Below are 12,864 nucleotides of genomic sequence, written 5' to 3' on the forward strand. Positions count from 1 at the left end.
TTTATTTTATTTTATTTTATTTTTATTGTGAGTTTGTTATGATATAATCTGAATCGAATTGCATTTCTAAATGCTAATACTTTTATTAGATGTTTGTTTTGATACAACTCTAACAACCAAGAAACTAATAACCCTCGTAGTTGAAATGATTAAATGATAAATCCTTTGTCACAAAAACATTTTATGAAATATTTGAAATTTTATTTTACTTATCACGAGAAAAAAGACATTCGTACTAATAGACTGCTATTTTTTTTAATCAAATGCAACAATTTGTGTTAAAATTATTATTGTTAAAATATTTGTGTAAGTAAATTGGTCACTTATTGTCACCTCTTTGAAAATTTATTCATGAAGGAAAAAAATTTAAATAAATGAAAAATTGAGCTAATTAATGAATAATTTAATATCAATAATGACAATGATTTGGACATTTTTGTGATTTTTATTGAAGATCTTGCCTCCTCTATGCCATAAAGGGTTCATGGTGACTACTATTCTTGGTCAGTCTAGAGATTGATGCTCCTTACATTTAATAATAACAAATACTTATTCAAATTGATCTTATTGAAAAAAAATTGAAGGGTGGAGAGTGTGTATCGTGGCCTCTTACTTAGATGAATGCGCGAGCAAGCCACCAACTCCTAACAAAATTATTTTGTTTGTTTATAAGGTGAGCCATTGTCTTAAGTACCCAACCATATTCAAATTTGAAAGTGATTTTGAAGTAGTGGAATTAGGAATGCAAGCTTGCAAATTGCTTTAGATTAATTGGGATTTATTTTATTATAGATAGTTAATCATGTTTTTGCTATTTAATTTTATGTGTGCTAAAAAGTTAGGGGGGGAAAAGGTTGGGTTTGAAAAGTATTTTTTAAAATAATTCTAAAAAGTAATTAATGAGAATTGTTTTTCATATCTATTTTATAATGTTTTATTGAATAAAAGTCTATTTGAAAATTTGAAATATTCTTACTTTTATTTGAAATACTTTATTTTTAAACATTTTCTATATTTGTATAATTATTTTTTAAAGTAGTCTTTAATAAATAAGTGAAAATGATTAAAAATAACTAAAATATGTTCTATAAAAACAATATATATATATTTGTTATTGGTTAGGTAGGCTAAATAGTTTTGTTATTTAGAATTAAAATAATTTTTTTAACTTAAAAAACATATTTAATAAATTCTTGATTGAAAATAATTTGCTGAGAATTTGTTTCGAAAACATACATGATTATTTTTTTTTTAAAAAAAATTGGCATGTTTCCATATATTTATTATAGAATGTTTTAGGAAATAATTATAGACATATAAAACATATAGATTTGAAACTTTTGTATTGTATGTAATTGTACATGGCTTCTACGAAGAACATATGGAAAAACTATTTTTCATATTTGAGTTATCAAACAAAATTTTGTTTTGACAAATAATTGAAAAATACTTTGAAAAACATTACAAAACAAACTCTATATTTTTCTCTTCCATATGTAACTATGATTCACATCTCTTATCATTTTCATCGTATTTCTACCCCTAATCGTACATGCACTCAAATTGGATGATTAAGATTAATATAGTATTATTAAAGACCAATCCCTCATTTGTTTTTATGTAATGGGGTAGCATCTTTTATGATGAAATATATTTGAAAGCCAAGTTTATTTATATGTTTGTTTGAAAACGTCCTTCCGTTTGATTTGAATCACCATATGACATTTGTGTAGCAGGTTAGCTAAATATACCATATTCATCATAATTTAAACTTGAATCCATCCCATTATTTGAAGAAAACTAACCACAACTCATGATATAAGGAGGATAAATATTAGCTTTATTCGATTAATATTACGTTAAACCTCTATACTCATGGACTCAAAATTGATAGAAATAGACTCCTCATATGTTCTCATCCTTTGTTATCTCCTTTTATATCTAGTCTAGTTCTTTTAGGGTCATGTTTTTATTTTATGCACAATGGCTTTCAGTTTGAAGTATTTTTAATTTCTAAACCTTAGAAAACATCTTCATTAATTTTTGCATGCTTTCTCATACAAAAGCCATCAATGGTTTAGTATTGATCTTAGCGTTCATGAGTATTTGCCTCTATCGTATAGAAACCAAATAAAAAAAAAAAAAAAAAAATTTGAGACAACCCTTACTTATAAGTTAGAGCGAGCAAACCTTTTAGTAAAGAAATCAAGTATAAATAAGACAAATTGTCATCTATGGTATGATTTTAGGGCAAAATAAAATGGGAAAAGTACAAATGAGAGAGCATTAACTTTGCGTTATGGTTTTAGGGCAAAAGGAATTTGGGCAAAATGAATGATAGGAGTAGAAGAAACAACTATTAATGAGAAGGAAACTTTTTTGCATTTTTTTTAATATTTGAGGGATATTTTAGTTGATTCACACTTATTCGGGACAAGTTGACACAGAACCCTTCTTTGGCTAGAACTTGATTTAGGTTTTAAAATTTGGCCCAAACCCATCCCACACTTAGTATCTTCCAATTCTCATCCCAATAAGGGATGGTTTACCTCAAATGATCCACAAATTACCTTGTTTGTATGAAACTATTTAGAAAGTTTCCTTTAGAATTTAATAAATCAAATAAAGAAGTACCTTCCATTAAAGTAGAGACATAAGCTCACATTAAATTAAACCCTCAACTCTATATTAAATTAGAGGCTTGACGTGACCATATTATATAAGGCGGGATTAACCAAAATCAGGTTCTTGTAAACAAATGGGAATGATGCTATTAATTAAATTATCTTTCAAATTCATCATGAGCTACTTCGGTAATCAAACTAGGTGTTATATAAACAAGATGAAGTTGTTGATTGTGAGTTTTTCATAAATCAATCTAAACTAAATTACACTTTTAAATGATAGTACATTGTCATATATGTGTTTTCATATCATCCTACCATCGAACTCGAAGATGTTTGAACTTCAAAGTCATACAACAGATAAAATGCTATTCAAGTATACCCATGGTTGAAAATTTAAAGGATTGGTAGTTTCATGAGTACTATAAAGTTTCACAATAACCACTATCTTAGCCTTGACATAACTATAATTTATATATGAAATTAGATTATAGAAAATAATATATAGTCAAAGGCTTAAAATATATTAGGGTTTTGAAAATGTCAATTGGTTTTTTATAATTGAACTTTTTTTTTTCTTCAACCACCTACTTTTTCAATCTGTTCAAAGATCTCTCTCGTGTTTATATATATAAGTTTACGAATTGATTGATAAGATCTCAAAGACATCTCAAGCTTGCATTTCAATGATGGCATGATTTAGAAAAGTTTTTTTTTTTTTTTAGAATTTAATAAATAAAGTGAGGTATCTTCATACAACCTTATATATTAATTAAAACTTCAACTCTATATTAAATTAGAGGCTCGATGTGATCATATTGTAAGGCAAATTTAACAAAAATGAGTTTTTTTTTTAAACAAACGAGAACAATTCCATAAATTATCCTTCAAATTAAGAAGGATCAAAGAGAAATATTGGTAAGAAATTATTGATTTTGAGTTTCATAGGATCAACCAATCCAAATTGAATTTTACTTCTAATGCTTTGTTTGAGTATTTTGTTTGATATTATCGTAAAAACACTATGAGATATTATGAATTTATTGTAATCAATAATAATAATTAAAAAAGAAGAAGAGATTTTCGTATTGATAGATCCCTTCCTTTAATTAATTAATAAAAGGAATTTATTGTAATCAACAATTAATTAAGGGAGAATTATGTTTTAGGGGTAGATGGGCCCCCAAATTAACAAAATGTCCATATAACTCTTCAAATTGAGTTGAAGGATATGAAATAGTAACGGACAAATATACCCTTTAAGAACACATATAAAATATTTTATAAAATTAAGTTAAATAAATTTTTTTCAATAATTTTTTTTTTCAAAAATACTAAATTAAATAAAAGTGGTTTTAAAAAATATTAAATAAATTTTTTTTTCAAAAATATTAAATTAAATAATTTTTTTTTCAAAAATATTAAATTAAATAAAACTATTTAAAAAAATATTAAATTAAATAATTTTTTTAAATATTAAATTAAATAAATTTATTTTAAAAAAATATTAAACTAAATAAAAGTATTTTTAAAAAATATTAAATTACATAAAAGTATTTTTTAAAAATATTAAATTAAATAAAAAATATTCTTAAAAAATATTAAATTAAATAAAAGTATTTTTCAAAAATATTAATTTTTTTTTCAAAATCAACAAATGTCATTTTTGGAAATACTGAAAGATAATATCCTTCAACTCAATTTTCATATTTTCATTGAGTCTTGAGCTTAATTTGAAGAGTTACACCGACCTTTTGTTAATTTGGGGCTCATCTACCCCTAAAACATAATTCTCCTATTAATTAATTAAATTATTGTTCAAATTTATGTCACAATCCGTCTTGATAATAATAATATTATTTTGACAATAGCTGTCTTTATAAATTGATCACTCAATGACACCTTTTTTTTTTTTTTTTTGAAAATTTCAATATTTAGGGAAAATTAAATAAATTAGTATCAATAATAACACCAATGTGATATTTTTTTTAGTTCTTCTTCAACATGATAAGACTCGTCCATTCCATAAAGAGTTAGTAGCGACTTTTTCTTCTCTTCCTCTCATTTAATAATAATAATAATAATAATTAAAAAAATCTTGTGGAGGAAAATATATATATATATATATATATAAGGGATTGAAAATCTCTATTGTGGGCCATACCCTAAAATGAATGCAGGAGTGTGTCACCAACTTTCTTGGTAAATTATTTTGATTTTATTTTATAAGGCAAGTCCTTTGGTTAAGTACCCAACATTCAAATTTCAAAGTGACATGATTTCTAGCTTAATTTTATTTTCCGTTAATTTCAATATTTAAGCTATGTTGTTCTCATAAAATATTAGAAAAAAAAAAGTTAAAAGAAAATAGTTTTCTTATGTTTCGTTTTGATATGGAGAATAAGAAGAAAATCAAATATAATTAAAATTATTAAAATTTTTTATACATTTAAATTATTTAATTTTTATATAGAAGAGTTAAATAAATAAAAAAAGTCTCAAGTAATATATCAAAATAATTTATTGATTTTAAATTTATTTTTAATTTTCTTTCATTTTTTTTTTAACTTTCTCTCACTATTTTCTTTCCGTTATATTTTCCTTCAAACTTTTTGGGAACTAAACATAGCTTTAGATTATTCAAGTCTCTCATTTGGGATAATTTCTTAATTTTGGTCTTAGTTGGAAATCGAAGGTAAAATCAAAGTAATAATTTTTAAAAGGCAATACTAATATTATAAAAGTTTTATTTATTATGAAAAAATTTCTTGTATAAATCAAAATAATTTTTTTACAAAAGATGATAATTTTTAGTTTATATACTAAAATTTTAATGCAGAAGCATGACGAAAGTCCATTTGTCAATAAAGCCATCACCCAACCTTATTTGAGGTCATCACATGAGGTTGGACCGACCATAAATTTCTTGGGCCATGGCTAACGCTCTTATCCAAACATGGAGAGAGACCCATGACTGTTGATGCCTTGTGTCCCAATGATTCACGTAGTTGCCAAGTGGACGCACGCTTTCAACCAAGATTGAGTTCTGGTTCAGTCTTCCCTGCAAAAGATGTCCGGACAGGATGTCCGGACACACCCTCCGATGGTTTTGTTAGCCATGGCTCAAGAGATTAAGCTATCAGGCTTTTCCAAGGATAGTCAGCTTACCTTCCTCCTTGTGTGAATGTCCTTTTATATAGTATCAGAAGATCTGCCTCCCTCTTTAATGGTGGGAAGACTTTTTGGCTCGTTATGATGCCTCTAGGTGGTGGCAGGGTCATCATCACATTTCAGACGGTTGTCAGAGATCGTGGGAGGTGACTTGCCATCATTCATGTCCTTTCGCTTTGCAGGCGGCGGAACGTGGGCTGTGTCAAGCTGTCGGAATGACGTAACAAGGCTGGCTTACTTTAGTCAATGACTTGGACAACATATCCGGATAGGATGTGCTATTGTCCGGGTGTGATGTTCGCGAGTGCCGTGTGCTTCTCCCTGAGGGAGTCCGGATAGGGGAGCGCGCCACGTGTCCTCTTGGAGAGTCCGGATGGAGTTGCTCCGGATAGCGATGCGCGCCATGTGTCATTAGGGGGAGGGGTCCCTACAATGACCATGATTGTAACCAAAAGTTAAAACCCCTCCATAATTGATAGTGGCTAATCATGATTGAAGTTTTGTCCAAATTAAGTGGGTGTTCGTAAATCAACTTAATAACTTAATTTAATGCATTAATTAAATTAAATATATTAAGTAAAATAACTTAACAATATGATTAAATATTATAAAGATATATATTAATTTGATGATTTAGAACAAATTTTAAGTTAATTTTATTAAATAACCTTAATAAGTAAAAATTAAATAAGAAATTTTAAGTGAATAATTTAAGTATAATTTAACTTAAAATAATTAAGTAATAAATATTAAATTTTATCGATACCCTTAAATCACAATTGAATATTATTATTATTTTTTTCTTTTAAAGCTTTCTTCGATCTCTAATTTGATAGTTTCATCCTTAATCAAACTAATCAACATTTTTTTGTGTGAGCAAGAATTGGGATCGAAGGAAATTTTTGTCCTTAATTGACCTAATTTAAGACGAAAATGAGACTAAGGTAAAGAATAAATTTATAAACTAAGACCAACTTTTATTTTCCTTCATTGGTGGAGAGATGATGGATCGCATTTTTCATATCTTGATTCGAGCCCAAAAAAAATTCCTAACATCTTCCCAACATGACTTATCGGGTGGAAATGGGAGGATGGCGTGGCATTGAAGTGGAGGAAAAGCGTGTCCGAATCCGGGAGGCACACCATAAACAAATAAAATTTATGGCATAAAAGCTCTTGGAATCTCGAAAGGATTAATGGGGGCGGGGGGAGGGGGTCGGGAACCAGCCAATTGACAGCTCTTTACCCCCTAGAAGGGTCGTGCAGGCCTGGCCTGGCCTGGCCTATCATTTCTTTCTCTTCTTTATTCTCTCATGCTTCAACGATATCTCCATTTTTTTTTCAGTTAGGGTTTCAAAGTTTATTGCTTTTGCCTGATTTTATTCCTCTCTCCCATTTTTAATACATGGGGTTTTAGTTTCTAATCTCTATGGCCGGCATAAATTTCAATGAACTGCCAACCTTGCCGGAATCTCAGGTAGAGATTGAGAGACGAAGGGTTGGTGTGTTTCTCTGTTTCCTTTTCAGGAAATCTAGAGTTTCCTTTTCAGGTAGAGCTCGACTGAAGAAGGATTTGATAATTAGAGATATGGGAGGCTTGGGAAAATTAAAAATAAAAGTAATTAATGTGAAAATATTTTCTTTCTTCCCTATGAAGCACATTTTTGTCGCTTTTGTTTTATTTTATTTTTTCCCTTAATTTGTTAAGAAAAATAGTGTGGTGCCCCTTGTTGGGAGAAAGTTTCTCTCGTACTTCTTTTAACTAAGTAAACATATTTTAAAACCGTGAAAATCTTTTGAACTTAAAGTGAATAATATATAAACGATTGAGTGTCTAGTGTGGGGATTTATTTATTTTGGTCCTATGAGTAGTGTTTGTCCGATTGACGATTAAGTGTCCGACGTGGGGGTTGTTTGGTCTGTGAGGGGGCGTGGAATGTTTTTTTAATCTAATTTGAGTATAATCATATTTAGATTAAATTCGTATTGATTTATATAACTAGTTTAATATGATGTCATATCATATAAGAAAAAATATTTTCTAATATTATATATGTATGAATTTTTCTTAATTATGCATAAGTGTTATAAAACTGTGAGAGTTTAGTTTATTAACTCTAAAAAAAATAATAACGAATTGTTATAAGTGATATTAAAGTTGAACATTAACATTGATGAGACTTCTATTTATTCAACCTATGAGAGACGTCTTTGTCTTGTAATATTTCAATTAAACAATATCTATATAGGATGAATCATGTTCTTATAAGCAAGTTTTTTCATCAATCCATGTAACAAGAATTTCATTCGAATTAATTAATTTAATAATTGAATTGATTAACTTGATTATAATCAACATATCATATTGATCTTATTGATTTGATTATTGAATAAAACCTAATTGTCAAATAGATTATATGACATGTTACCTATCTAATAGGTATGTCGTATTTGAATTTATGCTTTTAATCCAATTATTATTCGTGTTGTGTTTGAATTGGCGTAGTTAGATGAATGCTCCATCCGCTAACACAAATTGCCACCCCAACACCACCTCATCGTCAAAAGAGCATTGAAGAAGAGGCAAGTGTCACCATTGGAGAGGCCCTTCATCCAAGATTGTGGCATTCATGCAAATGTAATACGAGTCATGGAGGTGCCATGTTTAGCTAATGGCCCCAATACTAATCCAATCATTAGATTTCATTCTAGCTAAGCTCCCAACAGAGCTGCCACAACATGTTATTTTTTTATTTACTTCCACTCTGACACCAGTATCTCCCCATTCAACCTTTTTAATTATAGCAATGCTAATCCACTGCCCTATCATTCTACCCTATACTCAATGTTTTACTTCTACCAAACACTTTCTCTGATTATTTCATCCAACATGCGAGACTCAAACTCGAGATCTTTACTTAATTATAACTTTGATAGCATACTAAAACCTGTAAAATTGTTTTAAAAGAAAAATGTCACTGTCACGTTAGTCGAATCCCGAGACTTAGAAATTTTGTTGAGGCTGTAGTTTGAGATGAGAATGGGGACAAGGATCTAAGTTGGAAGATATTATGTCTGATGCCAGGCTTCCAGATAGTAATGAGAATGTCAGACTCAGCTCCACGATCTCTCGCCGTCCTTGAGCTACATCATCTTCATTCACTTAACACAAATTCTATGAGTTTATGATATTGAAGAAGACTCCCACGTTCTCTCTACTGCCAGGTGTGATTCTCCTCCCCCTGCCCCAAATCTCACTCTCATTTTAATATGATGGTCTGTTTGGATACTTAATTAGCAATTTATCAGTTACTCATCCCTCCTGTTTTCTGGCTAAGCCACAAGGCGTTTAAAGCTGCTGAAAGGTTGCATTATTTTATTCCATGATTGCCTGAGCTTGGTCCCGGCATGAGTTGTTCTTGGCCCCATTACGGACTTTGTGTGAATCAGTCTCAGAGAATTTTTGAATTTTTTTGCATGTTAATCATTGGGAATTAAGTATTGTAATCATGTTATGTGAATGAAGCTAATCATCTGTGACATTCTTCATAGGTGTTTGGTATAAATATGTCTCTTAATCCATTCTCCCCTCCAAGCATCGACCAAATCGTGCTTCTATTACTACTTCAAAACACCCAACAAACTCTCCTCCACTTGTAAGACAGAAGATGGAGCCTGTTGGAGCCATTTCAGAGGGAGAATGGGGCTCTCTTAGTGGAATGTACACCACTGAGGAGGCTGAGTTCATGGCTCAGTTGTTGGGTAATTATTCATCATTTCCTAATGAGCTTGATGGAGGGTCAAGCCTGGGCATTCCATCCGCCTTCTGGGAAGCTGGCCATGAATCAGTGAATAAGAGTTTGTATTGTTCTTCAGATGCTGCTAACACTAATCTATATTGTTTTTCACAAGGGAGTAGTAGTTATAGTGGTGGTAGTAGTTCTCTTTTTCCAAATTCAAGTCAAGGGAACTACTATCTGAGTGATTCTCAACAAGTTTTGGGGGGAAATAACAGTGCCATGTCCATGGATTTTTGTATTGGGGATGACAAAAACAACAGCTTGGCAGTTCAAGTCTTTGCTGATAGCCTAATGGAAGGCGATGAGTACTGCTTGAATGTGGAAGAATATAGGAGGAACTTTCCTGAGATGCCAGAACTGCCATCAGCCACAGACGATAAAAACAACAAAATGCCAGAGAATTCCAAGAAAAGGATGCGGGACTCAGGAGATGTGAGTATAAAGAAAAAGTTCTTCATATCTAGTTATGGAGGTGTTTACATTTTCTGCAGGTCTCTCATTGTAGTTTTACAATGTAGGTCCAAAAGAACAAGAGGAATGTGAAGAAGAAAAACCAGAAGAGTGTCTCTAGCAACAATGAGGAAGACAACAATGGCGGGGTGGTCAATGGGCAGAGCTCGAGCAGCTGCAGCTCAGAGGATGAATCCATTGCTTCCCAGGAGCTGAATGCAAGTTCAAGCCCAAAAGGGTCTGCAGCTCTCAACTCGAAAGGCAAAGCAAGAGCCAGTAGAGGATCAGCCACTGATCCCCAAAGCCTCTATGCAAGGGTAAGAAACCTACCAATGCCATCACATTTTCCCCAGTTTCCATGATTTTTCTTTTTCCCCACAGAACTGATCATTGGTTCATCTTCTTGCAGAAAAGAAGAGAGAGGATCAATGAGAGGCTGAAAATCTTACAGAACCTTGTCCCAAATGGAACAAAGGTAGGCAGTCCTCCATGTCAACTCTGCATGTAATGGTTTTCTAATCCTAATCCAAATTCTGATATGATCCTGAAAACCGCCCTTCTCGGCATGACAGGTTGATATCAGCACAATGCTTGAGGAAGCTGTGGAGTACGTGAAGTTTTTGCAACTCCAGATCAAGGTATGTACAAGACAAAATCCTACTAGATTTTCATTTGAACTTCAATTAACACCCCGGAAAATCATCTCATTTTTCGGTCTCCATGTTCTCTGTGTAGCTCTTGAGCTCAGATGATCTATGGATGTATGCTCCACTCGCTTACAATGGAATGGACATTGGCCTTGATCTGAAGATCGCCATGCCAAGAAAATGAAGGAAGGATGTCACCTGAACCTACTTTTCAGTTAGGATTTCATATTCAATTATAAAAAAAAAAAAAATGGAAAATCAAAGTCAATTACCAACATACTGCATAAGGTATAAATTAAATTTGTTCTATCATATTCATCTGGGCAATGATTGATCTAAGTGAAATGTATTTGATTATTGTAACACCTAAATACAATGAACATAGTTTGATCAGCATAAAGTGTTGGCCATGGCCATTTTCTTTTTATTAATGTTTCAAGAAGCACTAGGTGTTGAGTTGGTGTGGAGATTCATGTAGACAAACCATTAACACAATGGAAGTTAGAATACTATTTGAAGTATAGCACCATGTCTATTGAATTATAAATATTATATAGGTAAAAAATTAAAAAAATAAATAAAGTAAAAAATTATATATTTCATTATTAAAATTAAAAATACTTTTATAATTAAAACATTAAATAAAATTATAAACAAGTATAAAATAAAAAATTAATTTATTTTTATATTATAGAAATATTATAATTAAAAATTAAATAATTAAGGTATGTTTGGATACACTTCTTATTTTATTTTTTTAAAAAATGAAAAATGATGGTAACTTCTATAGAAAACACATGAAGTCTTTGAGACTTGCCTTAAAAAGATGATATTTTAAAAAAATTAAGTATAAAAAGATTTTTACTGCCTCAAATCTTAAAAATAGAAGGTATTGATATTTTTTTATATGGACAATTGTGTTTTGGACCTAGTTGGACAAAAAAAATTAAGTCTTGGTTCATATAAGTTCACTATTTAAGCCCAAGACCTAAAGGAAGTATGAAAATTGAGAAGAATGATATGAAGTATTTATCTTTTAAAAAATGATATTGACTATGAAAAAAAGAGAGTAGAAAAACATTAATTCAAATTTTATTCCTTTTGCAAACCTCAATAAAATTTAATATAATTTAGTGATTTGGAAAAAATACACCTTTTTCCAAAAAAATAAAAATAAGTTATTATTATTTAAAAATCAAATATCTTGGAAAATATATATTTTAAAAATTGTGTATATAAAAAATAACTAAAAATATGTCAAATTTATTTTTTTAAATGATATATTTTAATAATATATATATATATATATATATTTTAAAAAATTAGTTTTCTAAAAATAATAAATTTTTAGAATAATTATTAAAAAAATATTAAGATAAAAAAGTTTCTCAAACATTGTGATAGAAAATAGTTTTGAATGATATATTGGTCTCTTCATATTTTATATTATTTCCATCAATTATGCAATTTTTATGAGTCAAATCTTAATTTTTGGACTCAACTGGGTCCAAAAGACAATTATCCCTTTTTTTATCCATAAAATTTTACAAAAATAGAAAATAAAAAAGGCATTTGAAAGAGCACTAAATTAATCAAGATTTTTAAAAACTAATTTATGTTTTATAAAGCATAAAATGATTTTAAAAAATTAATATTTAAAAGTTACAATTAATTAAAAAGTATTCTAAAATAATGTATTTATAAATTTAAAATATTAACTAGTTTAAATGTGTTATATAATACATAGTATTGATGGGTTAGAATTGTTTTATCAAGTTCATTTATTAATCTCATTGTGTGTAATAAATGAGTCAAATTTTATATTAAATCATTCAAACATGATTAAATGGGCTAGAATTGTTTTTGTAGATCATATTAATGAATTATCCAATCCATTTATTAATATGATTGTGTTGTGTTATTTGTAAAATAAATCGATCATGTAATAATCATTCCAATAGGATCATATATGTTATGTTATGTTGTGTTGAAATTAAACAAATTTTTAGTATTTCTTATCTCAACATGACTTGACCCATTGTCATCACTATTTGTATAAATAATATCTTTTTTAAAAAGTAATTTATTTGTGCTCTAAAACGCTTCATAATTTTTTTTTTTTTAAAATGGTAATAATACAGTGACTTTTATATAAAGTATAAATTTGTCTTA

The 12,864-nt window shown here is 29.4% G+C and overlaps 1 protein-coding gene across 1 annotated transcript; it reads left to right on the forward strand.

Moving 5' to 3' along the window:
• Window positions 1-9,411: 9,411 nt before the first annotated feature.
• LOC117911808 (transcription factor bHLH84-like) lies at window positions 9,412-11,117 on the forward strand. The gene is made up of 5 exons (XM_034826231.1): window positions 9,412-10,027; window positions 10,114-10,362; window positions 10,455-10,520; window positions 10,618-10,683; window positions 10,781-11,117. The coding sequence occupies exons 1-5, from the start codon at window positions 9,464-9,466 to the stop codon at window positions 10,874-10,876; spliced, it is 1,041 nt and encodes a 346-aa protein (XP_034682122.1). The 5' UTR covers window positions 9,412-9,463; the 3' UTR covers window positions 10,877-11,117.
• The last annotated feature ends 1,747 nt before the right edge of the window (window positions 11,118-12,864 follow it).

Source organism: Vitis riparia, chromosome 3 (genome assembly GCF_004353265.1).
Source record: "Vitis riparia cultivar Riparia Gloire de Montpellier isolate 1030 chromosome 3, EGFV_Vit.rip_1.0, whole genome shotgun sequence".
Lineage (NCBI taxonomy): Eukaryota > Viridiplantae > Streptophyta > Magnoliopsida > Vitales > Vitaceae > Vitis > Vitis riparia.

Bases quoted from the DNA above. Each gene is read 5' to 3' on its own strand.
- LOC117911808 (XM_034826231.1), top strand. From the start codon at position 9,464: ATGGAGCCTGTTGGAGCCATTTCAGAGGGAGAATGGGGCTCTCTTAGT. The intron at 10,028-10,113 runs GTGAGTATAAAG...TTTACAATGTAG, and splicing joins GGATGCGGGACTCAGGAGAT to GTCCAAAAGAACAAGAGGAA. The intron at 10,521-10,617 runs GTAGGCAGTCCT...TCGGCATGACAG, and splicing joins TTGTCCCAAATGGAACAAAG to GTTGATATCAGCACAATGCT.